Source organism: Lynx canadensis, chromosome B3 (assembly GCF_007474595.2).
Source record: "Lynx canadensis isolate LIC74 chromosome B3, mLynCan4.pri.v2, whole genome shotgun sequence".
In the NCBI taxonomy this organism is placed as follows: Eukaryota; Metazoa; Chordata; class Mammalia; order Carnivora; family Felidae; genus Lynx; species Lynx canadensis.
In genome coordinates, this window is record NC_044308.2 from 136,362,298 (window position 1) to 136,389,130 (window position 26,833).

General features: G+C 40.7%; 1 protein-coding gene across 2 annotated transcripts in view; it reads left to right on the forward strand.

Annotated features, from left to right (window-relative positions):
• Positions 1–1,149: 1,149 nt before the first annotated feature.
• The window catches only part of PPP4R4 (protein phosphatase 4 regulatory subunit 4), a 103,611-nt gene continuing 77,927 nt past the window's right edge, over positions 1,150–26,833 (forward strand). For both annotated transcript variants that reach the window (XM_030319873.1, XM_030319874.1), the window contains exons 1-2: positions 1,150–1,269; positions 2,677–2,750. In XM_030319873.1, the coding sequence (XP_030175733.1) occupies positions 1,150–1,269; positions 2,677–2,750 (194 nt within the window). The remainder of the gene's footprint in view (positions 1,270–2,676; positions 2,751–26,833) is intronic.

The following is a 26,833-nucleotide window of genomic DNA, read 5'->3' on the forward strand; positions in this document are numbered from 1 at the left end:
AATAAATAAACATTAAAAAAAAAAAAAAGAGAGAGAGGATGCATATGGGGGATAGAGAAATGGGAGTGTGGACAGGACATGGGTGGAAAATAACATAAAATTAAAAAGAGGGGACTTGCTGCTGAAGAGCCTGATCAACACAACTTTTGTCCCCCAAAGTCCAAAAAATGGCCCCGATCCCTTTCCCATGGCTTCCCATTCTTAACAGAATCAAATGCAAGCGACTCAAACGTGCCTGGCCAGAGCAGGGCCTTTCTCCATAAAGGACCTGCCTCTCTCTTCCACCCACTTTGCCAAGCAGTCGCTTCCCCTGCACTCCCAGCTTTACCTCCCACAACCAAAACACGCCCAGACTTCTATCCGAAATGGGCTTACTGTTATTTCTTTAGGAAAGTCTTACTGATCGTTTAAGATTCAGTTCGTTTCCCCTCCGGGAGTCCTTTTTGGGCCGCTGCCCCACCCAAATGTTAGACTCTCCAGGACTGTATTCCCCCATCACCCCATCACCCGGGCACACCCCACGTGGTAACTGCTCATTTTGGGTACACATCCCTCCCCCAGGGCTACAGCTGAGCTAGGATGGTCTCCGAGTCCATAGTTCGCCTGCTGGAGTGGGCGATCACTCGAGTGATCACTCGAGTTACTCCATCACGTTGAACACCACAGCAGCCCACCTCCCTCTCTTTCGCGGTCCGGGTCACCCAGTTCCGCCTCTCCGCTCCGGGTCCCCGCCCCCAGCCCACCTCCGCAGGCTGCAGGAGGTGGAAGGCTCTGCGCACGCGCCACGGGGCGGGGCGCGGGGAGAGGAGGGCGCAGAAGGGCGGTGGGGGCGACCACAGCTTGGCGCGGCAGTTGCGTCCGGCTCGCGAGCGCCCGGCGCCTGGGGGGGGCGGGGCCGAGGCAGGCTTGTGGCCCCTCCCCCGCCCCTGGCCCCGCCCCCACAGCCCGCCCGCGCGCCCCGCCCCGCCCCCTCGCTTTGCCCGCCCCGCCCCCGGCGGCCGCGCTCCGTCTCCCGCCGCCAGCCAGCCTCCCGCCGGGCTCCCGCGGCCGAGAGCGGGAGAAAGTCCTGCTGGTGGGCGGTCGCGGGGCTGCGAGCGTCCGGCATCCCGGGGCCGCTCTGGCCCGGGCGGCGAGGGGGCCCGGCGGTCCATGCATCCGCCGCCGCCCGCCGCCGACGCGATGGATTTCAGTCAGAACAGCCTGTTCGGCTACATGGAGGACCTGCAGGAGCTCACCATCATCGAGAGGCCGGTCCGCCGGAGCCTCAAGGTGCGCACCGGGGAGGAGGAAGTGCCCGCAGGGCGCCTGGCGGCCGGCCCGCGCCCCGACCCCGTCCCGTCCCGTCCCCTTTTCCTTCCCGAGCGACCCGGGACCCTTTCGGAGTCGGGCTGGCCCCTCAGTCCTCCTCCAGTCGCCGTGTCACCCTAAACCGGCCCCTGCCGGCGCCCGTGCTTCGACGCAGCCCCGGTTCTCCCAGCTCGGACCTCAATCCCCGAGGGACTGGCCCCTCGCACGCACTGGGCTCCCAGCCCCCCGCCCCGGACCCCTTTCCCAAGCCGCCCCAGGAACGGCCGGCCCAGCGGTGTCCCCCGAGCCGCCCCTCTAGGACAGCCTTGGCCCCTCATCCTTCCGCCCTGCGGGAGCTGCCCCTCCAGCCGCTCCTGGTCCCCTCCTGAGTGCCCCCCCACCTGTCCCCGTCCCACTCCTCAGTCACTACAGCTCCTGCCCCCCCCTCCCTGAGACACCCCGGATCCCGCTCGCCCCTTCCTCCATCCGAGCAAGCTCGGTCGCCTGTGCCCCCAAGTCAGCCAGGCCTCCCTTCACCTCCCACCCAGCACCCATGCTGGAGTCGTCCTGCTACCGATCTTCAGAGCCCTCTCGACCCTTGGCCCCCATCCTGAGTCACTGCGCGTCCTTTCTTCCCAGCCCCTCCAGGACTCCAGCTGGGACCCTGATCCCCACCTGCCTTTAGGGAGTCAGCCTTCAGTTTTCTCCCCCACCCCGCAGAGTCATCTTGGTCCCAGCCTCCAACCCTCGCTGCTGGCAGACCTACTTTACGGACCACCCCCTCCCCCAGCCGTCCTCTCAATAGCTCCCTTTAGCTCCTCTCACTCCCACCTGCCGCAATATCGCGAATCTTTGATTTCCTTCCAGCCCCGGAGTTTATTCCCTTCCCCCACTCCACATTTCGTCTTTTTTCATACTCACTCGGCTGCAGTTTGCATCCATTCCCCCTTTGAGCATTTTCTGGGGTGGAAAATGCTGGAGAAACCGCCTTGGGGTATTAGAGATTAAAAGTATGTATAGATATGCATATAAAATCGAGTTCTAAACTCGATTAAACTCAATTAAACAGCAATGTTCTAAAGCCACAATGTAATTCTTAAGCTTCAGTCTAGAAGCTAGAAGAGTTTAAAAAAAAGAAAAAACCGACAGAAAAAACAAAAACAACCTCAAACTCCACCAACCAAACCCAACAATTGAAGAAAATTAGAGACCTCTGTGGTTGAGGTGGGCATGTAGAGTCCTTGATTAGTTTTCAGTGATAATGTTTAATTGTGAAACTTTTTCGTTCGTCTCTACTCATGTGGGGTTCCGGGAGGGTCACTGGGGGGGCGAGACTGATCCATGTTTGTGCACATAATTTGTATTTTATTTGTATTTTACGCTTGACAGACGCCCGAAGAAATAGAAAGATTGACAGTCGATGAAGACCTCAGTGATATTGAAAGGGCTGTTTATCTGCTCAGGTATTTCCCGAAGTCTTTCTGTGAAATTGTTGCGGTTTCCCTGTGGCTGCGTGGATGAATGCCGTTGTGAGATGTCAGGTTACAGGTTCTGTTCAGATTTACTTGAACAGGGTACTTTGGCATGTGTAGCACTTGATTATGTTATACGGTTTTGGTATGGACTTAACGCATTTGAGAACTGAGATCAAATAAGACAACCAACTTACAGAATATCCCTTGGAGCAGGAGGAATAGAACAGCCAAGGGTTTGAATTTGATCTCATCCTTATTTTCTGGCTTTGGTTGTTCTCCCACAGATCCACTAAGTTTAGATGAGAGTTAAAGAATGTCCAGTGATTAATTTTAAGTTACCCATAGAGTAGGACTGTGATGTGCTATTTGCTATATAGAATCCCCCTTCCCCCACCCCCCCCCCCCATAGGGTAGTTCAATTGGTTGCTCAGGATATCCTGTTTTATATTACTTTTGCTATGTAAGCTTCGTCATTTTGTCTGAAAGATTTTAAAATGTAATTGAGCCTACTCTCATTTAAGTTTAATCTCACAAACTCTGCAGAATTGCTCAACGCAAATGGTTATTAGAAATATTTACCAAATTTCAACTGTTTCAAACACTTTGGATTTAGCTTCCTAAAAGCTAATGCAGTGAACATTAATGAATTTAGCTGTGAAAATACTTCAGAAGCAGAAATTTTCCTAAGGTAGTTTGTGTCCATTTGTTTTAAAACTTTTCTTTAACTTGCAGTGACATGTTTTCCCCTTTGGCAAGTGAGTTTTCACTTCTGTTTTTTAGAATCAGATTTTTGAAACCTGGTGTTATTTACCTGCCCAGATATTTATCATCCTTGTTTCCTTAGCTTAGGTCAGCTTTGCCAGTTTCAGGTGCTGGCAAGTTTCCCGTTCTCCTTTCTAATTTATAGGTCATGTGTCTGGTCCCATGTTACTCAGTGGAGGATCCTGTTTAAAAAAAAAAAAAAAAATCCCTCTATGACTTTCATTCTCTTAATTATTCTTTAGCCTTTTCATGGCCTCTTGGGTTTCTGCACTCAGTCAGAATTGTAGCGTGCTTACAATTTAGACGTTCTCTCTAATAATTCTATCACTTGAAAATCTTTCTGGATATTAGACCTTATGTTGGTGTTATTTCCCCTCTTTTGGTGATCTTTGGTAGCATGCTGTCATTGTTTCTTCCTATTTATTTAAAAGAAAACTTTCATTTATGTATGAGTTAACTGTGTTTTTGGTGTTTACACAGAATAATTCCATGTTTAACCTTTTTTTGATACTTGATTGTGTTATAGTTGAAGTACTTTATTCCTTAGTAATTAACATGTCCAATATGGTGAACAACAGTTGTAAACTTCTGCCTTTTCCCACGGTTTTTTTGTTTAGAGTAGGTAGACAATCGAGGAGACTTTGCATAAGTATCTGTTAACATATAGCAGTTAATGATTTGTAATAATTTCCTACTTCTCTCCTACGGAATTCTCTTTCGCATAACTTCTTACATTAAGAAACGGACAGCCTTGCTCTACTTACTTGTGACAGCAGATACCTTTCTCTAGATATCAATGACAAGGCTTCTTTTTAAGGAGCACGTACTTGTACTTGTTTTCTATGTTGCTTTTATTGTTTGTTAGTGAACCGTGGTGTCTTAAGTTGTCTGTATTTCTTAGGCACAGAACGTAAGTTTCATCCAGTTCTGGAATTTACAAAGCCCTTTAGAGACAGATGGGTCCTCTCATTCTTAGACAAAGTTTTAAAAGAGATCTGATGTCTCCTTTAGTTTCTTGTGGCTCATCTACCTTGAAGGAGGTTTGCAAGGTGACTCGGAAGGCGAACACAGGTTTGGTTGTGTATAGGTTCTCCCTCCGACTTCTTCTTGGATTCCTACGGCCTTACCACCCCCTGGGGGAGAGTGGGATTTCACCTTTAGGACAGCTTCTGAAGGAATAACAGCACACTGCCTGAAAGGTTTCTTTCTTCCCTAGGATTCAGGGGAGGGTGTGGGATTGTGTTATAGATAAGTTCTGGTACAGCCTCATCTGCTTATATTGAGCCTTTTATTTTTTCATCGTACTTTCCAGTGGTGTAGAACCTCCTACCGAGACCTGGTTTTTTTTTGTTTTTTTCTTTGATTTTCAGCTTTATTTTCGAGTACTTTACCCTTTGTATCGGATCTTTAATATCCAGATTTTTTTTCCTCCCTCTCTGTCTTTGAATATCAGATTTGTTTCTTCAGCTCTCTTATTTTGTATATTAAAACTGTTTTGGAATATTACGTTACATTAGAATTCCGACAAGTTTGTTTGCATCACACAAGCTGTATATCCGTGGAGGTTCTGGTAGCATTGGGATTGAATCTAATATCTGAAACCTTACATACAGAGGACTGTCATCCAGCGAAAAACAAATCACGCTGTTCATTATCTTACCCTAAAATATGGCAGATCAATTGTTAATGCAGTTTTCGTAATTAAGTTTAGAACATTACGGTATTTGAAGACGTGACACAGATGAATTTGTGGTTTTGCATAAATACGATGCTGGTCCATCCATCTGTGGCATTTCGTGCTGAAGCAAAACAGCTTTCCTAATTGTCACAGCTTGTGGCTTAGTCAAGATCCTATCACATCATCTTTTTCCTGTTCTCTGTCTTCTTGGTGATTTTGGCATGCACTTTAGAAACGTACTTGAAATATGGGAATAATTTTGCTAGAGAAGAGCCCTAAGTTAGTACACTGTGCTTTCATTTGGTAAATCTTTACTTAAATACCTCTGACTGCCTCCAGATCAGTTCTAGACCCTTAAACTTGGCAGAAGTGGCCCCCTCTTAGCTGTGCAATGTGATGTTCCACCAGGCCCTCGACTTTTTTTTTTTAATGGCTTGATTGAGACGCAGTTCATTTGCCCTACGGTTCACCCATGTCAAGTGTGCAGTTCAGTGGATTTTAGTGTTTTCACAGAGCTGTGCAGCCGTCACCTCAATCAGCTGTAGAACATTTTTATCATCCCCCAAAGAAACAACTATATCTCTTTGCAGTCACTCCCCGCTTCTCCCCCCCCCCCCTTCCCGCCTTTGGGAATCACTAGTCTTCTTCCTGTCTCTATGGATTTGCCTCTTCTGGACATGTCATGTAATTACACAGTATGTGGCCTTTTGTGACCAGCCTCTTTGACCGAGCGTAATGTTTTCAAGGTTCATCCATGTTGTAGCGCGTATCAGAGCTTGCTTTCTTTCTGTTGCCGAGTAGTATTGTATTGTGTGGGTGTATCACCTTTTGCTTGTTCATTCATCGGTTGATGGACACTTGGGTGGTTTCCACTCAGTCCTTTACTTTTTGAAACAGTCCTGCCTCTTCGCTGTTACTCCTAGTCATCATCTTCGTCCTTAGCTCTGCTTGTCCCTGTCCTGCGATACCTTTCATTATACCGGTTCAACATTTTCCATCCCCAGGATCCAGCTATGATCTTGCCTCTAACGGAGAGTCTTTATTGATTGCTGAAACCAAGTGGAGCCCAGGCTTCTGTGAGCTCCCTTATCACTTATTGATGGCTTCCCTCAAGTGGTGATTAATCACTACATTGTATTCCTTAGCCTGTGTGTGTGAACATTTTCTTTCATTGTAAGCTCCCAGAGGGCAAGCCGTCTTTTATGTTGTTGCTGTTTCATTCTTTCTGGTTCTGTGCTGTGATATAAACATATACGTCTTCATAAAGTGTATTTATTTATTTTAAGTTGACCAAAATGCCAGATGAGTTAAACAACTTCTGATTTTTTTTTTTGTATTGTGGACGGTAGAATCAGACAGATTTAGAGTATAGCTTATTCTACTGTTTATTATTCTGTTTGACCAGGAACACATTTTGCGGTCTCTTTTTTTCATCTGTAAATTGGAAATGGCAATTCCTGTTTCCTAAGGTTGTGTAATGTGGGGAGCCCTGATACAGAATAGGTACCCATTTAATGTTAATTTCCTTCTGTCTCTTTTCCCAGTCCTTACTTCCTTGTTACTTAGGTTCTCAAGGTACATTTCAAACTTTTAAGAAAGGATAACAATATTAATTTTGCCATCCAGTAATTTAGTAAAGTATCTGGCAAGTAAAGTATGTCGACTGAAGTTTGTGATAGATACCTATTAACTTCCTTTACTAATAGGATTTATCAGAAACCAGGACCTTCACAAATTCTAATTAAACATTTTTAAACTGAGTGATAAGGTCGAGTTCTAATTAAACATTTTTAAACTGAGTGATAAGGTCAGCCTGTTTTACAGATTTATATTTTTGTACCAAATGACTCTATCTTAAGCAATGTTTGCTCTTAACGTTATGCATAAATTATATTGATTGGTTAATGTACCTAACCTCACTTTTATGTTGCTGCTTTTCCAGTCACTTTACACTGTGAGTTTTAAAACATTTTGCACTTTGTCTTCCAGGGACAGTCACCTAAAGTGTGCGTCTTTAATTAGGAAATTTTCCCCTTCCTAATCGCCACCCCCCACCTTTTTTTATTTTTTAAAGGAGTAAGTGCTCCCCCTAGTGATATCTCAGAGGAGATTTCTGCCGCCAAATCTGGAAATTAACAAAAGAACCAAAGTGCTATAAACTCTGGCTACCCCTGATCGCATCTGGGAACTCTCCCATTCAAGACCAGAACAGGACAGCAGTAGGATAGGGGGGGAAGAACTTCAGTGATGAGCTTGGCTATGGCTAGGGTTTGATTGTTTTATCTTTAATTTTTTTTAACGTTTATTTATTTTTGAGAGAGAGAAAGAGAAAGAGAGACAGAGTGGGAGCAAGGGAGGGGCAGAGAGAGAGGGAGACACAGAATCCGAAGCAGGCTCCAGGCTCTGAGCTGTCAGCACAGAGCCTGACACGGGGCTCAAACCCATGACCTGTAAGAGCATGACCTGAGCTGAAGTCAGAAACTTAACCAACTGAGCCTCCCAAGTGTCCCTGGTTGTTTTATCTTTCAAAATACCTATCCTGTTTGCTGTGCAAATGTGAAAAGTTGTGTGAAGAACTCCTTTGTGTGTCCTTATTTCTAAGATCTTCTACATCCCCAGACTTCTTTCATCTTCACTATTAATTTCTTTTTTGGATGCCTTTCTGCGTTTTAGTACTGTTTCAGTGAGGTGGGTGTTGAAGGGTTGTGTGTGTGCATTGAGAGAGACTGTGTGTGTATATGTGCGGTGGGCACCTGAATGTCTAGTTTGCTTGCCCAGTTTTCTTGAGTGACGTACAGAAGAGCCTTTTTAATACCTCACAATTGGAGTAGACTGTTGGCTAGCTAATCCAAAAAAAAAAATTGGTCAACCTGGGGACTCATCAATGTGGTGCCTACGTTCAACGTTTTCTTTTAGGGAAAAGAAAATTCGAATTTGTTTACCAGTCTTTTGTTGTATGTCTACTGCCTTTTCTTTGAGTATAGGTCTGATTACAGTTCAGGGTCTACATTTATCTATCTATCTATCTATCCATCCATCCATCCATCCATCCATCCATCTATCCAAATTAGTTAGCACATGGTGCAACAATGATTTCGGGGTAGATTCCTTAATTCCCCTTACCCATTTAGCCCATCCCCCCTCCCACACCCCCTCCAGCAACTCTCTGTTTGTTCTCTATATTTAAGAGTCTCTTATGTTTTGTCCCCTTCCTTGTTTTTATGTTATTTTGTTTCCCTTCCCTTATGTTCATCTGTTTTGTCTCTTAAAATCCCCATGAGTGAAGTCATATGATTTTTGTCTTTCTCTGACTAATTTCACTTAGCATAATACCCTCCAGTTCCATCCACGTAGTTGTAAATGACAAGATTTCCTTCTTTTTGATTGCTGAGTAATACTCCATTGTATATATATATACCACATCTTCTTTATGCATTCATCCACTGATGGACATTTGGGCTCTTTCCATACTTTGGCTATTGTTGATAGTGCTGCTGTAAACGTGGGGGTGCATGTGCCCCTTTGAAACAGCACACCTGTACAGGATCTGCTTTTTTGTATAGATTACCCCCATAATGCACTTAAAATGTCAAGTTTATGTTTCTTTAAAGCTGAGTGAGAATTCAAAAAGTTGGCTTATGAAGAATTTTGAAAACATGGTCCTAGATTTTTGTGATTTTCTACTCATCTTCTGCAAGGTGTCTTATTCTTTCTATTTCAATAGCAATTTTCTTTGGGAACTTATCTTTATTGAGTGTTTCTAAAACTTACAATTTAGCTTTCATAGAAATGACTCTTTCGGCATTGTATTTTTATGCAATATTTAATTAAATTATGTAATTGCAATGGCAAGTGAAATTGGGATAAACTGATCTGAGAACAAATGCAATGTAGGTGACTCTTGGTTACAACTCAATTAGACGGGCAGAAGCCTGTGAGCATTCTAGAAAGCAGCCTATTAGCCGTGAGCTTTCAGCCTGCCTTTGACAAGGAAGTGGAGAGTGTTGTTTAATTGGGAAAATCTTTAACACCATGCTGAGAGAGACACTATCCTTTTTCAAAGCTGGCACTGTGATCACCTTGTTTTGTCCTTGGATACCCAGGCCGTTCCCCTTGTTTCTGCATTCAGTTTGGCCGATGGTCTGGTCTGTTATTCCTTCACTTTTGTATACAAAAAAAAAAAAAAAAAAAATTAGTGAGCTAGGAATCTCAGTTAAAGAAGTACTTTTTCATAGGCATTTTTTTTTTTGTTTTTTAAAACATGAAAAAAATTTTTTTTAATTTTTTTTTTTTTTTTTTTTTTTTGGAGACAGAAAGCAGGAGCTAGGGAGGGGCAGAGAGAAGGAGACACAGAATCCTAAGCAGGCTCCAGGCTCTGAGCTGTCAGCACAGAGCCCGACGTGGAGCTTGAACCCATGAACTGTGAGATCATGATCTGAGCCGAAGTCTGAGGCTTAACTGACTAAGCCACCCATGTGCCCCTTGGTTTTTAAAACAACTTTTTGGACATCTGCAGAAATGTGCACATATCATAAATATGTAACTTGTTGAATTTTCACAAGTGAACACACCCATGTAACCGGCACACAGATTAATAGAACATAATCTATCATATTAGCCTCCCTTGTACGCCTGCCAATTTCCTCATATTTCCTGCAAAGAGTAACTACCATCCCTTTAAAAGAATGTATTTTTTTAAGTTTCTTTATTTATTTTGAGATAGAGAGAGAGAGAGAGAGAGAACACCAGCAGGGGAGAGGCAGAGAGAGAGAGAGAGAGAGGGAGACAGAGGATCCAAAGTGGGCTCTGTGCTGACAGCAGAGAGCCTGATGTGGGGCTTGAACCTGTGAACCATGAGATCATGACCTGAGCTGAAGTTGGATGCTTAACTCATTGAGCCCCCCAGGCGCCCCTACCATCCAGACTTTTAACATCATAGATTAGTTTGCCTGATTTTGAATGTTGTATGGTAGGAACCATGGAATGTACTGTTTTGTGCTTAGTTTTCGCTGAACCTTTTCGAAAAGAGATTTGTCCGTATTATTACATGGAGAAATAGATTGTTCATTTTCACTGCTGTAGAGTATTCCATTATAGGCCACAATTTATTTATTCATTCCACTGTTGATGGGCATCTGGCTTGTTTTCAGTTTTTGGCTATTCTGATTAATGCTGCTACAAATGTTCATGTACACATTTCTTTCAGTTATTTTCACAGAAGTAGAATTATTGGTCATCAGTATATGCATATCTCTAGCTTAAACGATACTGCTGAAAAGTTTTCTAAATTGTGCCAATTTAAACTACTGTCAGCAGTGTATGAGTGGTCCCAACCCTTATATTTTAGGAAACAAAGTGTCAAACTTTATAGTATGTAAATTTTCTAGCATTTTGATTAAGAACTGCCTGCTTCATAGCCTGAAGAGGTTTCTGTTTTCCTGTGCATGATTTACTTATGCCATTGAACATCTTTCTTTCCTTACAAGAGTGTTTCTGTAAGTTTTTCTAGTTAGTCCTTATGCTACTAGACTGTTTGGTTAGAAGGTCTTCTAGAAGTACCACCTTCAGTTGGTGCCCTTTTAGTGATTCCAAGAGGTCCCATTAAAAAAAAAATTGTGCAAATAATCATCCTCTTCTTCATCAATCATTGAAGGTGATGCTCAAATGACTTCTGCATAGAAATAGGAAGCATCTTTACTTCCATGTTTTGGGATAGAGGGATCAGTGTTTCACATATCAAGAGAGGTATATAATGGATTCCAGCTAAATATATGTCTTACATTATTGCTTAGGCCACATTAGTCCTTGGCAAACCTTGAATTCCCTGTTTTGGAAAAGTACTGGGTCACTGAATATAAGGGGTTTGGTGATTATTTCCATCTCCTTTTCCTTGTCTTTTGTCATGAGAATAACAGTGGCATCTACTCTTTTTTTTTTTTCCTATTTACTGAAGCTTCAGAAGGCTCTGTCTGTGACATCAGTCGAAAGCAGAAGGCTCTCATGGGAACTGTAGAAAAAGCTTTAAAAAAAGTAAACTATTGTCATCAATGTAAAAGTGACCCACATCATGTCATGGGGAAGATCTGGAACTGGCTAACATGATGTGATTATGCAAGATTTGGGCCGTGTTTATCTTGTGAAGTAGAGGCCGAGATACTAACAATGGAAAAGATTTGTAACGTAACTAATAGTTACTTGAGAATAAGTCTTAGGAGTTTAAGTTAAAACATACAGAATATTTATTGAGTCCTTGTTATACGTTAGGCATCACCTGGGGAATGAATGACTATACCAGCAGATACTTGTGTTCAGGGAAGTACCCGTTTAAGGAAGCAAATGCATTTTTCTTAGAGTTCAGTAGAAGATAGAGGTCATCCCCAGTTAATAAGTATGTTGGGTGTCGAGAAGGCGGGACATTATGTCAGAAATACTTTATAGTGTCAGACCAGATTTATTCTTGGAAGCTGGGGCTCACTCATTTACTTACTGAGAGACCTTGGGCAAATTGCTTAGCTTCTCTGAGTCCAAGCCTTCTATTCTAAAATGGGAATAATAATACCTACGCTGTAGGATTGTTAAGATTAGAGGAGATGTATGTAGAAGGCACAATGCTTGGCACAGAGTGGTGTTTAGGAAAGGGTAGTTGCTGGTGGTCTCTTTTTAAAAAATTTGTTTTTAATATTTGAGAGAGAGAGAGAGAGAGAGAGAGAGTGAGCAGGGAGGGACAGAGAGAGAGGGAGACACAGAATCTGAAGCAGGCTCCAGACTCTGAGCTGTCAGCACAGAGTCCGACGTGGGGCTCGAACTCACGGAGTGTAAGATCATGACCTGAGCCGAAGTGGGACGCTTAACCGACTGAGCCACCTGGGCGCCCCAACCATTGATCTGCTTTACAATGTAGACATATGTTTTCATATCTTTTGGATAAATGCCTAAACACGGGATGCTGGGTTATATGGTGAATGCATGTATTTCCATTTTTATAGTTTTTTGAGGTATAATTGATTGCCAATAAACTACACATATTTTAACTGTACAATTTAGTGAATTTTGATACACACACATATATGACAAATATATAACTATGTATGTATAAAAGAAAGTAACTTTGTGTCCCTTTTTAATACCCTCTCCCTTTCCTCTGATCCTCTCTCCCACTCTAGGCAACCACTGATCGACTTTGTGTCACTATGGCTTAGTTTGCAGTTTTTAGAATTTTATAGAAATGTATCAGAATATCTATTTTTTTTGGTCTGGCTTCTTTTGCTCAGCTTAATTATTGTGAAGTTCATGTATAATGTTGCATGTGTCAATAGTTTATTTCGGTTTATTATTGATAATTACTCCCATTTTAAGAATATAACCTATTTTGCTTCTCTGTTCATCCATTGATGGACACTTGGGTAATTTCCAGGTTTTGGTTACCACAGACTTAAGTGGCTGTGAACATTCACGTACAAATCTTTGGTGGACGTGTGCTTTCCTCCTCTGGGATACAGCTAGGAGAGCAATGGCTGGGTCATGTAATAGGTACATACTTATGTTTTTAAGAAACTGCTAACCTGTTTCCAAAACAATAATTTAACATTTCCAGGCAGAGTGTGACAGCCTTTTTAGTTTCAAGGTATTTAGTGGTATTTCTAGTGGTCCAATGTGATGATATTTCATTGTATATTGGATTTCCCAATAATTTGGGATTTGGATTTCCCAAATGACCAGTGGACATTGAACATCTTTATGTGAGCTTATAAGCCAGCCATACGTCTTGTTTGGTAAAGTATCTGTTCAAAGCTTTTGCCCGTTTGTTGGATATATGTTTTGGAGACATTTTTTCCTAGTCTGTGGTTTTTTTGAATTTTTGTAAAAACTATTTTTTAAAGAGGAAAGGGTTTTTTTTTTTTTTTTGCTTTGTTGTGGCCTAATTTGATGAGATCTAATTTATTGATTTTTTTTCCCCCTTTATAATTGGTATTTTTTTGTGTTCTGTTTAAGAGATCTTTGCCAAGTTCTAGCTCATGAAGATTTTTTCTTTTGTTTTCTTTTAGCAGTTTTAAGGTGTTAGCTCCTAATTTTAAGTCTGTGATCTATTTCCAGATAAATTTTCCAGATGGTTGAGGTTAATTTGTTTGCACATGGCTATAACGTGCAATAGAAAGGGCCAATTTGCTATTGTTAAAAATAAGGGGATGTGGCATCTGTGTTTGTGGCCGTATTCAAGTCGCTTGGGTTCTTCGGGCACCGCTTCCCCCTCTTCCCTTCATATAATATAATGGGTTGGGCCTGATAGAATTGAAGGCTCCATCCTGCTTTAGCCGAGTACCCTCAATTCTTAGATACAGGGAAGTTGTTGAATCCCAGTTTATTATTTCATCCACTAGGTGGTGCTAATGGGCATCCCTGTAGGGCAGAAACTCCTTCAAGAGGTGAACGGTTTCACAGCTTTTTTTTTTTTTTTAAGTTTATTTATTTTGAGAGGGAGACAGCGAAAGAACGAGTGGGGGAAGGGCAGAGAGGGGGAGAGAGAATCCCAAGCAGGCTCCAGCCAACAGTGTGGAGCCCGACCAGGCCGAGGCGGGGCTCTAACTCACAATCTGGGAGATCATGACCTGAGCTGAAATCAAGAGCTGGGTGCTTAACCGACTGAACCACCCAGGCACCCCCATTTTCACAGCTTTAAAAAAAAAAAAGGGTAATTTGTAAAGTAAATGGCCATGATTCAGAAAGTGCCTGTGTTTCATTAAGGATTGGATGCAATAATATTACAATTAAAAAATACTGTTCATTTTGCGGGACTAAAAAATATCAGAAAATATCTTTTCTCTAAAGAGTTTTGCACATTGTAGATTTGGTTTGAATATGTTTTGGGCAGGATGAGAGTTATATGTTCACATACGAAAAATCAGACTGAGAAGTCTGGCTGACTTAGAATTGTCCTATAAATTCTCTTTTTTTTTTTTTTTTTTTTTGATTTTTTTTTTTTCAACGTTTATTTATTTTTGGGACAGAGAGAGACAGAGCATGAACGGGGGAGGGGCAGAGAGAGAGGGAGACACAGAATCAGAAACAGGCTCCAGGCTCTGAGCCATCAGCCCAGAGCCCGACGCGGGGCTCGAACTCACGGACCGCGAGATCGTGACCTGGCTGAAGTCGGACGCTTAACCGACTGCGCCACCCAGGCGCCCCTATAAATTCTCTTGTAATAAGTTTATAAACTGTATTTATTTAGAAATTCTCTTGGTAATAAAATTATAAACTATATTTGCTTGAAAAGTGGATGGTCTTAAGAGGGAAAGGATTCACAAAAGTCCACAGCCTGGGCTTGTAGGCGAGAGGACACCTCTCCTTGCTGCTCGGATAATGGTGGGGAGGAGGAGGATAGGGGGATAGTTTACGTGTGGATGGTGTATATGTATACCTCACATGATTTTCCAGTTATTTGGGGATTTTACCAGATACCTTTCTGTTAGGGGTTTCTAGTTTAATTCTGTAGTGGTCACAGAACGTACTGTGTTTGACTTCAGTTCTTTCACATTTGCTGAGATTTGTTTTATGGCCCAGAAAATGGTTGATCTTGGCGAATATTTCATACGCACTTGAAAAGCATGTGTGTTCTGCTGTTGGGTGTGATGTTCTGTAAATGTGAATTTGGTCAGGTTGCTTGATGATATTTTTCAGGTCTTCTGTATCTCTAAAGTTATTTTCTATCCACTCATTCTAGTGATCACAAAGAGTAGAGTACTGAAGTCTCCACAAAGGTGGATTTGTCTCTTCTTTCAAATCTATCAGTTTTACTAGTAGTTCAAGTATTTTGATTTCTGTAGTTAGGTGCATATACAGTTAGGGTTGTTACGTTTTCTGGGTGATTTAACTCCTTTATAGTTATGTCATATTTGTCTTTATCCCTAGAAATAGAACTTGAAGTGTACTCTATCTGATATTAATGTACTTGAGCTTTCTTTTGGTTAGTGTTTACACGGTATATCATTTCCTGCCCTTTTGCTTTTTAAAAAAATATACTTTGGGGGAATTACTTTAGGTTTTCAGAAAAGTCACAAAAATAGTTCAGAGAATTCCAGCATACGTTTCACCAGTTTCCTCTAAAAGTAATATCTTACATAACCTTAGTATATTTGTCAAAACTAAGAAATTAACAGTGGTACATCACCATTAATGGGACTATAGACTTACTTGGATTTTACCAGTTCTTTTACTGATGTCCCTTTACTCTAGGATACCACATTGCATGTAGTTGTCATAGGTCCTTAGTCTCCTCTTGGCTTGGACACTACCCTAGTCTTCCTTTTCTTTTCAAGATCTTGATAGGTTTGAAGAGTGCTGGTCAGGTATTTTGTAGCATGTCCTTCAAGTTGTATTTGTCAGACGTTTTTCTCATCATTAGATTGAGGTTATGGGCTTGGGAAGAATACCACAGAGGTGAAATACCTTTCTCATCCCATCATTTCAAGGGGTACATGCCATTAACACGATTTATCACCAGTGATGATAGTCTTGATCGCTTGGTTAAAGTAGTATCTGTCAGGTCCCTCCCCTGTAGGAGTGGTGAGAGAGGACCTCTGAGCCTGGTTCTTGATCTCATGGGGGGAAGGCATTCAGTCTCTTGCCATTAAGTATGATGTGAGTATTCCTAATTTGCTGACAGTTTTTATTATGAATAGGTGGTGAATCTTGTCAAATACTATTTTTTCTGAGTCTCTTGATATGACATATGGCTTTTCTAACATTTTTTTATTATGCTAAATTACATTGATCAATATTCAAATGATGAACCAACCTTGCATTCTTGGGATGAAATCTACTTGGTCATGATGTAAATATTTCTGGGCCCTGTTCGCTGGTATATTTTTGAGGGTTTTTGCTTCTAGAATGTAATGAGAGATACTGATCTGCAGTTTTCTTTCTTTGTAACATCTTTTCCCAGTTTTGGTTTTAGGAGAATGCTCATGAAATGACTTGGGAAGTGGTTTCCTATTTTCTGGAAGAGATTGTATAGAATTGGTATTATTTCTCCTTTAAATGTTAAAAAAAATTTTTTTTTTTTTTAAGTAAACTCTACCCCATCTTTTGCCCTTAAATGTTAGGTAGAATTCACCAGGGAAACCCATCTGAGCCTGAGATTTTCTCTTTTGAAAGGTTTTTAACCAAAAATGCAGTTATTTAATAGATAATAGGGCTATTTGAGTTATCTGTTTATTCTTGAGTAGGTTTTGGTAGTTTTTGTCTTTCAAATTCTTAACTGTATTTTATCTAAATTATTGAATTTATGGGCATTGAATTATGCTATGCTAGTATTCTCTTTTAATGTTTGTGGGCTCTGTACTGATGTCTTATTTTATTCCTAATATTGATAATTTGTGTTTTCTTGCTTTTGTTTAACTTTTTTCTTGTTTACATTTGAGGTTTATCAATTTTAATGATATTAAAATTTTTTTTTTAATGTTTCTTTATATTTCAAGAGAGAGAGAGATGGAGACAGAGTGTGAGTTGGGGGAGGGCAGAGAGAGAGGGAGACACAGAGTCTGAAGCAGATTCTAGGCTCTGAGCTGTCAGCCCAGAGCCCGACTTGGGACTCGAACTCAACGAGCTGCGAGATCATGACCTAAACTGAAATCAAGAGTTGGACACTTAACTGAGACACGCAGGTGCCCTGATCTTCTGTTTTATTTTCTTAATTTTTGTTATTTTATTTTATTTTATTTTATTTTATTTTATTTTATTTATTATTTTTAAGTCTTTCCTGATGCCCATGATCCATCTTTTTTTTTTATTTTAAAATTATGTTTTTAATGTTTATTTTTGAGAGAGAAAGAGAGAGAGAGAGAGAGAGAGCACAAGTGGAGAAGGGGCAGAGAAAGAAGGAGACACAGAATCCAAAGCAGGCTCCAGGCTCTGAGCTGTCAGCACAGAGTCTGATGAGGGGCTCGAACTCAGACACCAGGACCTGAGCTGAAGTCGGACACTCAACCAACTGAGCCACCTAGCCGCCCTTGCTTCTGTTTTAATACTTGGATTTTAATGCTGTATATTTCCTTCTAGGCACTGCTGTAGCTGCCTAGCTATACAATTTTGATATTTTGTGTCTTCACTGTCATTTAGTTGAAATAAAGAAATTCTCTCAAGACTTCTTTGGCTTATGAGTCATTTAGAAGTGTGTTGTTTGAGTTCCAAATATTGGGAGGTTTTCCAGGTATCTTTTGGTTACCGACTTCTCATTTAGTTTCATTACGGTTTGTGAATGTACTTTGTCTGATTTCTGTGACCTCCTACTTCCCGACGACAGCTCTGATTTCATTTCCTATTCCCTTCTTTGCTTGGTGTGTTAAACACACCAGGTACACACCTACCTTAGGGATTTTCCACTTGCTTTCCTTCTGATTTCAAAATGTTTTCCTCAGATATCTGCACTGCTAGGCCTACTATTTCCTTCACGTCTTTACTCATACGTGGGTTGGTTGTTTATCTCAGATACATGGCACCATCATCTGCTTAATGTCACAGGTTAAAAACCTGGGAATATCCTCAATTTTTCCTGTTCCTCATCTCTGATATTTAAGAGATTTAATCTTCCTCTTACAAAATAGAAATATTCACAAGATTTCTGTAGTTTTCAGACATACATATTAAAAAAAGTCCCACATTTGTTTATTCAAGATGGTTCTCAAATACTGGATTAGTAGAAACCTGCTAAAGGGTCAGAATTCCAATGTTTTCGTTATTTCTTTTGGTATATTAGTGGGTAAATAGATGTGGCTTTTTTTTTTTTTTTTTTCCCCTCCCTCTCCTTCAGGAGAAATTCTCAATGTTCTAAAACAGCATATATTTTATTATTTCAGCTCTGGTTTCTTATTTATTGTATAGAAATATATATATACATATATATACACACATATATATATAGAAATATATGTATGTGTATATATATGTATATATATATATAAAATTAGCCAACACTAGTTTTGTTTCTTTTTATTAGGCAGTGAGAGCTATAAAACTTGTGTTTTTCTTTTAATCCTGGTTGCTAAGAAACGGCGCAGCTTCTAGCCAGCTGTGTGACCTTGAGAACATCATTTAGCTTCTATTCTCTTAGTGAAGTGAGGGAGATGTACTTACTAGTCATGCTGTTAAGACCCTTTCTTGTGCTGTGACTGTATACTTAATCTAGTGCTCACTGCAGTTACCAACTTACCTCCATTTTTCTACTCCTTCAAAAATACTTACTTATCTTTAGTTTAAAAAAAGCTCAAGGTATACTAGTCAGCTCTGATTCTTTTGACTTGTATTTAAAAAATATATTAGAGTGTTCAATATGGCACGTTTAAATGTGTGCTTCTTTAAAATCCTTTTGTGCAGGTAAACGGTTATAAATTACAATGACTTGTTATTTCATCAGATCGTTATTTCGTGGTAAAAATCATTACATACTGTGCTTTAAAAAGTCCATTATACTGCTTGTGTCTTGATGATTCCCACATACATACATAGCATGTGGACCTACTTTATGGACAACATATTAAAATACTTTAGGTAAGCTCTATATCATTATTTACTCATATATATGAGTAAATTGACTCACATGTATCCATATTTACTCATTCAATTACGTGTGGTATAATTATATTTCCTTAGACAGTATTTTTCTTTCCTTTATTTTTAATGTTTAAAAAATTAATTTATTTTGAGAGATACAGAGTACGAGTGGGGAGGGGGAGAGAGAGGGGGAGTATCCCAAGTGGCCTCTGCGCTGTCAGGGTAGAGCCCGATTCAGGGCTCGAACTCACAAACCGTTGAGATCGTGATCTGAGCTGAAAACCCAGGAGTCAGACGCTTAACCCACTGAACCACCCAGGTGCCCCTACAATATTTTTCTTTTAAAATACATAGAGGACTGGTAATTCACACATTTCTAGAAGGAATGATAGGAATGTCTACATTAATTCTTTAAGGGACAGCAGGGAGAAAATTGACTTTGTTTCTCTCTCTTAAAGGAGAAAATATATACATGAAATTAATTTAAATTAATAGTTATTGAGGAACTCATAAGAAATCCTGTAGGAGCAATAGTTTTGGTTTTGTTTTTATTTATTTATTTTAATTTTATTTTTTATTTTTTAAAATTTACATCCAAATTAGTTAGCATATAGTGCAACAATGATTTCAGGAGTAGATTCTGTAATGCCCCTTCCCCGTTTAGCCCATCCCCCCTCCCACAACCCCTCCCGTAACCCTCAGTTTGTTCTCCATATTTATGAGTCACTTCTTTTTTGTCCCTCTCCCTGTTTTTATATTATTTTTCTTTTCCTTCCCTTATGTTCATCTGTTTTGTCTCTTAAAGTCCTCATATGAGTGAAGTCATATGATATTTGTCTTTCTTTGACTAATTTCACTTAGCATAATACCCTCCGGTTCCATCCACGTAGTTGCAAATGGCAAGATTTCATTCTTTTTGATTGCCAAATAATACTCCATTGTATATATATACCACATCTTCTTTATCCATTCATCCTCGAGGGACATTTGGGCTCTTTCCATACTTTGGCTATTGTTGAAAGTGCTGCTGTAAACATGGGGGTGCATGTGTCCCTTCAAAACAGCACATCTGTGTCCCGTGGATAAATGCCTAGTAGTGCAATTGCTGGGTCGTAGGGTAGTTCTATTTTTAGCTTTTTGAGGAACCTCCATACTGTTTTCCAGAGTGGCCGCACCAGCTTGCATTCCCACCAACAATGCAAAAGAGATCCTCTTTCTCCACTTCCTTGCCAACATCTGTTGTTGCCTGAGTTGTTAATGTGAGCCATTCTGATGGGGTAAGGTGGTATCTCATTGTGGTTTTGATTTGTATTTCCCTGATGATGAGTGATGTTGAGCATTTTTTCAAGTGTCAGTTGGCCATCTGGATGTCTTCTTTGGAGAAGTGTCTATTCATGTCTTTTGCCCACTTCACTGGATGATTTGTTTTTTGGATGTTGAGTTTGAGAAGTTCTTTGTAGGTTTTGGATACTAACCCTTCATCTGATATGTCATTTGCAAATATCTTCTCCTATTCTGCTGTCGGTTGCCTTTTAGTTTTGCTGATTGTTTCCTTCGCTGTGCAGAAGCTTTTTATTTTGATGCGGTCCCAGTAGTTCATTTTTGCTTTTGTTTCCCTTGCCTCCAGAGACGTGTTCAGTAAGAAGTTGCTGTGGCCAAGATCAAAGAGATTTTTGCCTGCATTCTCCTCAAGGGTTTTGATGGCTTGTTTATCTCAGATACATGGCACTTACAGATACTGTACAGATACTGTCTTACATTGAGGTCTTTCATCCATTTTGAGTTTATTTTTGTGTATGGGGTAAGAAAGTGGTCCAGGTTCATTCTTCTGCATGTCGCTGTCCAGTTTTCCCAGCACCACTTGCTGAAGAGACTGTCTTTATTCCATTGCATATTCTTTCCTGCTTTGTCAAAGATTAGTTGGTCATATGTTTGTGGCTCCATTTCTGGGTTCTCTATTCTGTTCCATTGATCTGAGTGTCTGTTCTTGTGCCAGTACCATACTGTCTTGATGGTTACAGGTTTGTAGTATAGCTTGAAGTCTGGGATTGTGATGCCTCCTGCTTTGGTTTTCTTTTTCAAGATTGCTTTGGCTATTCGGGTTCCATACAAATTTTCTTTTCTGGGTTCTTTTCTGGTTCCATACAAATTTTGGGATTATTTGTTCTAGCTCTGTGAAGAATGCTGGTGTTATTTTGATAGGGGTTGCATTGAATATGTAGATTGCTTTGGGTAGTATTGACACTTTAGCATCCTTTCTTGGTAAAAACCCTCAAGAAAGTAGGGATAGGAGGAGCATACCTTGAGATCATAAAAGCCATATATGAACGACCCAACTCTAATATCATCTTCCATGGGGAAAAACTGACAGCTTTCCCCCTAAGGTCAGGAACAAGACAGGGATGTCCACTCTCGCCACTGTTAATTCAACATAGTATTGGAAGTCTTAGCCTCTGCAGTCAGACAGCACAAAGAAATAAAAGGCATCCAAATCGGCCAGGAGGAGGTCAAACTTTCACTCTTCGCAGATGTGATGATACTCTATATGGAAAACCCAAAAGATTCCACCAAAAAACTGCTAGAATTGTTGTTTTATTTAAATTAGATTCTTGCTTTATAGAGATACTGTCCTGACCCTGACAGTGATACCTGGTTGACTTGAACGTCTTCCACAGTCTTTATAGATGTTGCTTTCTTGATTGTCACAGTGTGAGGAGGTGAATTATGTTTCCACAGATTTGGAAATTATGTCCTGGGGGTGATCACTGCTTTCTTTAGGCCCTCTTCACTCCAGCATACTCCACTCAGTCCTATCATTAGCATTAGAGAAAAGGCAGCATTTCAGGCAGCTTTTGCATATTGATTTTGGGTGGACTGAGGAGCTTTTAAATTTTATAACTGACTTGTTTGTGTTACATTTCCTCCAATTTGGGGCCTCATTTGCTGTAATATCAGTCAAATGAGCCAGCAGGAACCCCTGTATATTGTTGGGGACTCTCTTTCCAGGTCATATTATCCACCCCTAGATTTCCGTGATCCTCTCCATGACGTAATTTCCAAATCTGTGGCTGTAGCCTTGGGCTTTTCATGTGAACTATAGGCCGGGTCTCTTTGCTGAGTGTGTCCACTAGGATGTCTCTTCCAGAATGGCCTGCTGGCTTTGCAAACTCAGCATGCCCCAAACTGAATTCATCACCTTTTATCTGAATGTGCCTTCTCCTGTTACTGGAGCCTGACCATCCTTTTAAATCATACTGGAGGGAAACCTGGGAATGATTTTGTACTCTTCCTCAGCAATTGGTTTTGTCTCAAGTCCTGTTGATCTTATTTCTGCAAGAAGCCATTTCTTCTTTTTCCACTCTAATTTAGCTACACAGAATCAGAGTGCTTGGTTTTTATTGTTTTCTTTCTACTTCCAGAGCACGGTGACTGGCAAATCGTAAGTGTTCAGTACATCTTTATAAATAAACGATTGAATGAATCCCATCTAGCAGGGAACCTTTGAATGTACTGTTCTCTCTACTCTCCCTTTTCACCTATTTCTACCCATTTTTTGGGTCTCAGCTCTTCAGGGAAGCTCCCCCTTGGCCTCCAAGTTAAGTGATGTTCTCAATAGTACTCTGTACTGTTCCTTCATAGATCTTGACACAGTTGAGATGATTGAATTGATTGTTGTTTACTACTTGTCTTCTCTGACTGCGAAGCTCTAATAAGGCAAGGGCCGTGTCTCCTGTACCCACCATATGCCTGTCAGGGCTTTGTTCACTGTCCAGTGTATAATAAGCACTTAGCGTTCGCTGTCTGTGGCGAGGCAGAAAGTGTCATTAGGTGATGTTGGAGAATCCGGAACCAGCAGGTCCTGATTATAAGTACTTCCTGAATTATTGAGCATATCAGTCCTCCTGTGTTCTATAGGTTAAGGAATCAGGTCTCTTCCCCTTCCTGTGATGGCTGCTTATCATCTTTTCTTCCTGTAGGTGCCAGGGATTTGGCCTGCTTTTGTCTCGTTTTACTATTCTGTTTTCCCTCTCGGGTTTCTCGCTTACTGGGTTGGCAGCTATGTAAACCAGCTGTTTCTCCGCTATCCCTTCTCCCCTGCTCTGTCCTGTTATGTTTATATATTCCTTAAAACTATTTTTAAAAAGATTTTTACTACTCTGTTAATGGAGAAGTAGAAAGACTGACTAAAAAATAATTAGTGAGATTACATTGTTCCCAGAAGTCTTTCAAGTTTGTATAGTTATTCCTGAACTCCTATTTTGCATACCTTTCAACGCATCTGCTATAGCTTATTTAGGGCAGACCTTTGTAATCTATCCTCTGTGGAGCAATGATTTTCTACTGTTTTTTTTTTTTTTTTTAACATGACCCATAGTAAGAAATACATTTTAAATTTGTGACCTGGCATGTCTACACGTTTTTGTGTGTGTATGTATTAATATATACACATATGTGTGTGCGTGTGTGTGTGTATATATATATATATATGTATACATATATATATATATATATAAAACTGAACCTAAATTTTAATAATATTTATGTATAATAAAATAAAAACATATCAAAGTTAATGTCATATATAGTCTCGATCTAGTTAATAATTGCCCCTTAATAAGTTCTTTCCCCACCAGGACAAGTAAGGATAATGCTCATCTTGTAAACTGCGTGAGATCGGATGTGGGGTGTGAGGGAGAAGGGGAAGCGAATGTAATCCCAAGATGTATACCTGGCGAGTCAGACGGCTGTTTGTCCCTCTGTTGGTAGACCAAGGGGAAGGGAACTCTGTTGATACATGAAGCTGGAGAGCCACTCAAAAGGAAGTACTCTCTGTAGAACTGGTAGGACTTGGTTCAATCAAGAGAGGAGTTTGTCTCTTCTTCGCACTGAACACGCACCTTCTGCAGGCTCTGTTGATGTGACATTGTGATAGTAAAAGAGAGTGGAAATTGTCAGTTAAAGAATTTATTGTAACATGAGTATTGCTCGGTAAATCACATGACTTTTTCTCTTGCAGCATTATCAACTTGGAGACATTTTTAGGCTGACAGGTTAGCCCCTTCTTATGATGTGACATTATCCTGGGTCTAGCAGCCATAGGTTAGGTTTGGGCTTAGAAGTCATAGGTTGGAATCTGACCTGGCTCTAATCTTCAGTAGTTGGTTGACTTTGGGTAGGTTGCTTCCCATCCGTGGCCACTCTTCCCCCCCACCCTGCCGCCTCAGTTTTCCTCATTTGTAAAGTAAGGATAGAAATATATTGCTCCTACATCGTGAAGATTATTGTGATTATGTGAAGTGTCTTGCCTGGCACATAGTAGATCCTTAAAAATTAATTTTACTTTTACTCTTTGTCTGGTGCTATTAAAAAATACAATATGTTTCTATGATTCTAAGCATAATGACTAAGCAAGGTTGAATGGTTCCCTAACTATATAAACCTTTCAGATTGATACTTTGAAGGTATAACATTATTAAGGATTCAATTTTATGGTGCTAACATATGAAAATATGCCACATTTGGAAGATTACTGATATTGTGGGCTGGTATTGTGCATCTTCTGCTTTAGATTCCTGAGTCATCTTTGTCTTAAAAGGTTTTGTCTTTCTTGGAAGTTTAATTCCCTGAGCTCATCATTTAATTTATTTTGCTGTATTCCTTGAAACAAATCATTAAATGATTTACTTTGGGTAAAGAAATAATTAAATGTCAACTACGTGAAGTTTACTTTTCATTGCAAACTCAAAACAAGGCCCGTAAGGCATCTGCTTCCTTGTTACAAATTCAAACACATTATCGACAGCTTCTGTGTTATATTTTTGAGTTTGAAATGAGAGCTGCTAGGATTAGGATCACAGACTGTGTATATACAAACCATTTAAGATCCTACACGAAGTTTAACAGCAGCGAAGCTAGAGTTCTCCGATTAATTTCCTCTAGTAGTGACTGATCGTGTTATGTCATCAGTTTTTGGATAGCTTCCCTTCCTTCCCCTCTCCCTTTCTCCAGTGGTTTAGGATCAAATACACAGTGAGGGTTGGCCAGCTAGGAAAAGAGATAGGAGTTTTTGCTATATTGTCAGAATGCTTAGTGTGTGCATCTGTCTTCCTCATTAGATTTTGAGCCCTTAGAAGGTTGAGGCAAGGTGGTATTGTCAGTCTCCGGATCTCTTCTAAACATGTAGCTCTATTCTTTGTGGAAGGGTATGGGTTTATTTTTCTTTCTCTCTTTTTCTTTTTTTAAACGTTTATTCATTTTTGAGAGCCAGAGACAGAGTGTAAGCAGCGGAGGGACAGAGAGAGAGGGAGACACAGAATCCGAAGCAGGCTCCAGGCTCTGAGCTGTTAGCGCAGAGCCCGACGCAGGGCTCAAACCCACGAACCATGATATCATGACCCGAGTTGAAGTCAGACACCTAACTGACTGAGCCACCCAGGTGCCCCAGGGCATGTGTTTCTTAAACTAGCACAGATAGTCTTATTTTTGGAGACCCAAGATAATGTTCATGAAAGTGGTTTGGGCAATACAATATATTAAGAATTTCTGGACTTTTTTTTTTTTCCCTATAATGGTGAAGAAATACATTTTTTTCAAACTTTATTTTCTCCTATATAACATAAAATCTGTGGGAGATAAGCTTAGGAAACCCCTGGGCTTACACCAGTGGGTTGATAAGGCATAAAGAAATATAAAGTCATAAAATGCTCACACCTGAGTTTAGGTAAACCAGATTGGCACCCCAATAATAGGGGGGTGCAAAGGCACCCCATGAATAGGGACGTGCAAAGGTGCCAGGATTAGGGAGGTGCAATGGCACTCCAAAATAGAGGGGTTGCAGAGCCCTTAAAATAGGGAGAGGCAAAGGCCTAAAATATAAATGGCACAAAGGTGCCCAATACATAGGTATATGAAATAAACAAGATTAGATATTCAAGATGGAGGTACCCCCAATTTAGTACTAAAGCAGAAAAGCTGCTTTCACAGGAGAATAGGGCCAGGTTAGGTAAATTGGTGAATTGGAGTATGGACCACTGTGCGGCAGGCAAAGCAGCCCAGAGTGGAGATGGTAAATGAAAGAAAAGTTGCCTTATCAACCCTGAGGTTACTCCTCATATCTGTCTCATCCTCTAGGCTAGCTAAGATAAACAGAAGTGCTGCCTCATGTCTGCTCTTTTTCTTTTAATTTTATTTTTTATTTTTTAAAATTTACATCCAAATTAGCATATAGTGTGACAGTGATTTCAGGAGTAGATTCCTTAGTGCCCTTTACCCATTTAGCCCATCCCCCTTCCCACAACCCCTCCCATAACCCTCAATTTGTTTTCCATATTTATGAGTCTCTTCTGTTGTGTCCCCCTCCCTGTTTTTATATTATACTTATCTTTCTCTTATCTTTTATATTATACTTATCTTACCCTTCAGTTCCATCCACGTAGTTGCAAATGGCAAGATTTCATTCTTTTTGATTGCCAAGTAATACTCCAGTGTGTGTGTGTGTGTGTGTGTGTGTGTGTGTGTGTGTGTGTGTGTATACACACCACATTTTCTTTATCCATTCATCCATCGGTGGACATTTGGGCTCTTTCCATACTTTGGCTATTGTTGATAGTGCTGCTGTAAACATGGGGGTGCCTGTGTCCCTTCGAAACAGCACACCTGTATCCCGTGGATAAATGCCTAGTAGTGCAATTGCTGGGTTGTAGGGTAGTTCTATTTTTAGTTTTTTGAGGAATCTCCATACTGGTTTCCAGAGTGGCTGCACCAGCTTGCATTGCCATGGTCCTTTTTTTGATTTCCCACAAATGATCACTCTGTTTCCCTCCAGCATCATCGAGGATCAGCTTTTTTTGAAATCATATGTTTTAAAAAGCATTAGCATTACACAACCTAGTTATACAGTTTCTCTAGTAATTCTCCACAGCTTAGGGGCAGGAATGGGACGGAGAACACAGATGGATGAGTTTGGTATTGGCTGGAGGCACAGGTTGGAAGGGAGAGGCAGTGTCGTGCGTGGGTTTTGGAGTTGTACAGTCTGGGTAACTCTGTGCGGTAATCTTTCTAAATCCTACTGACCTCATCTATAAAA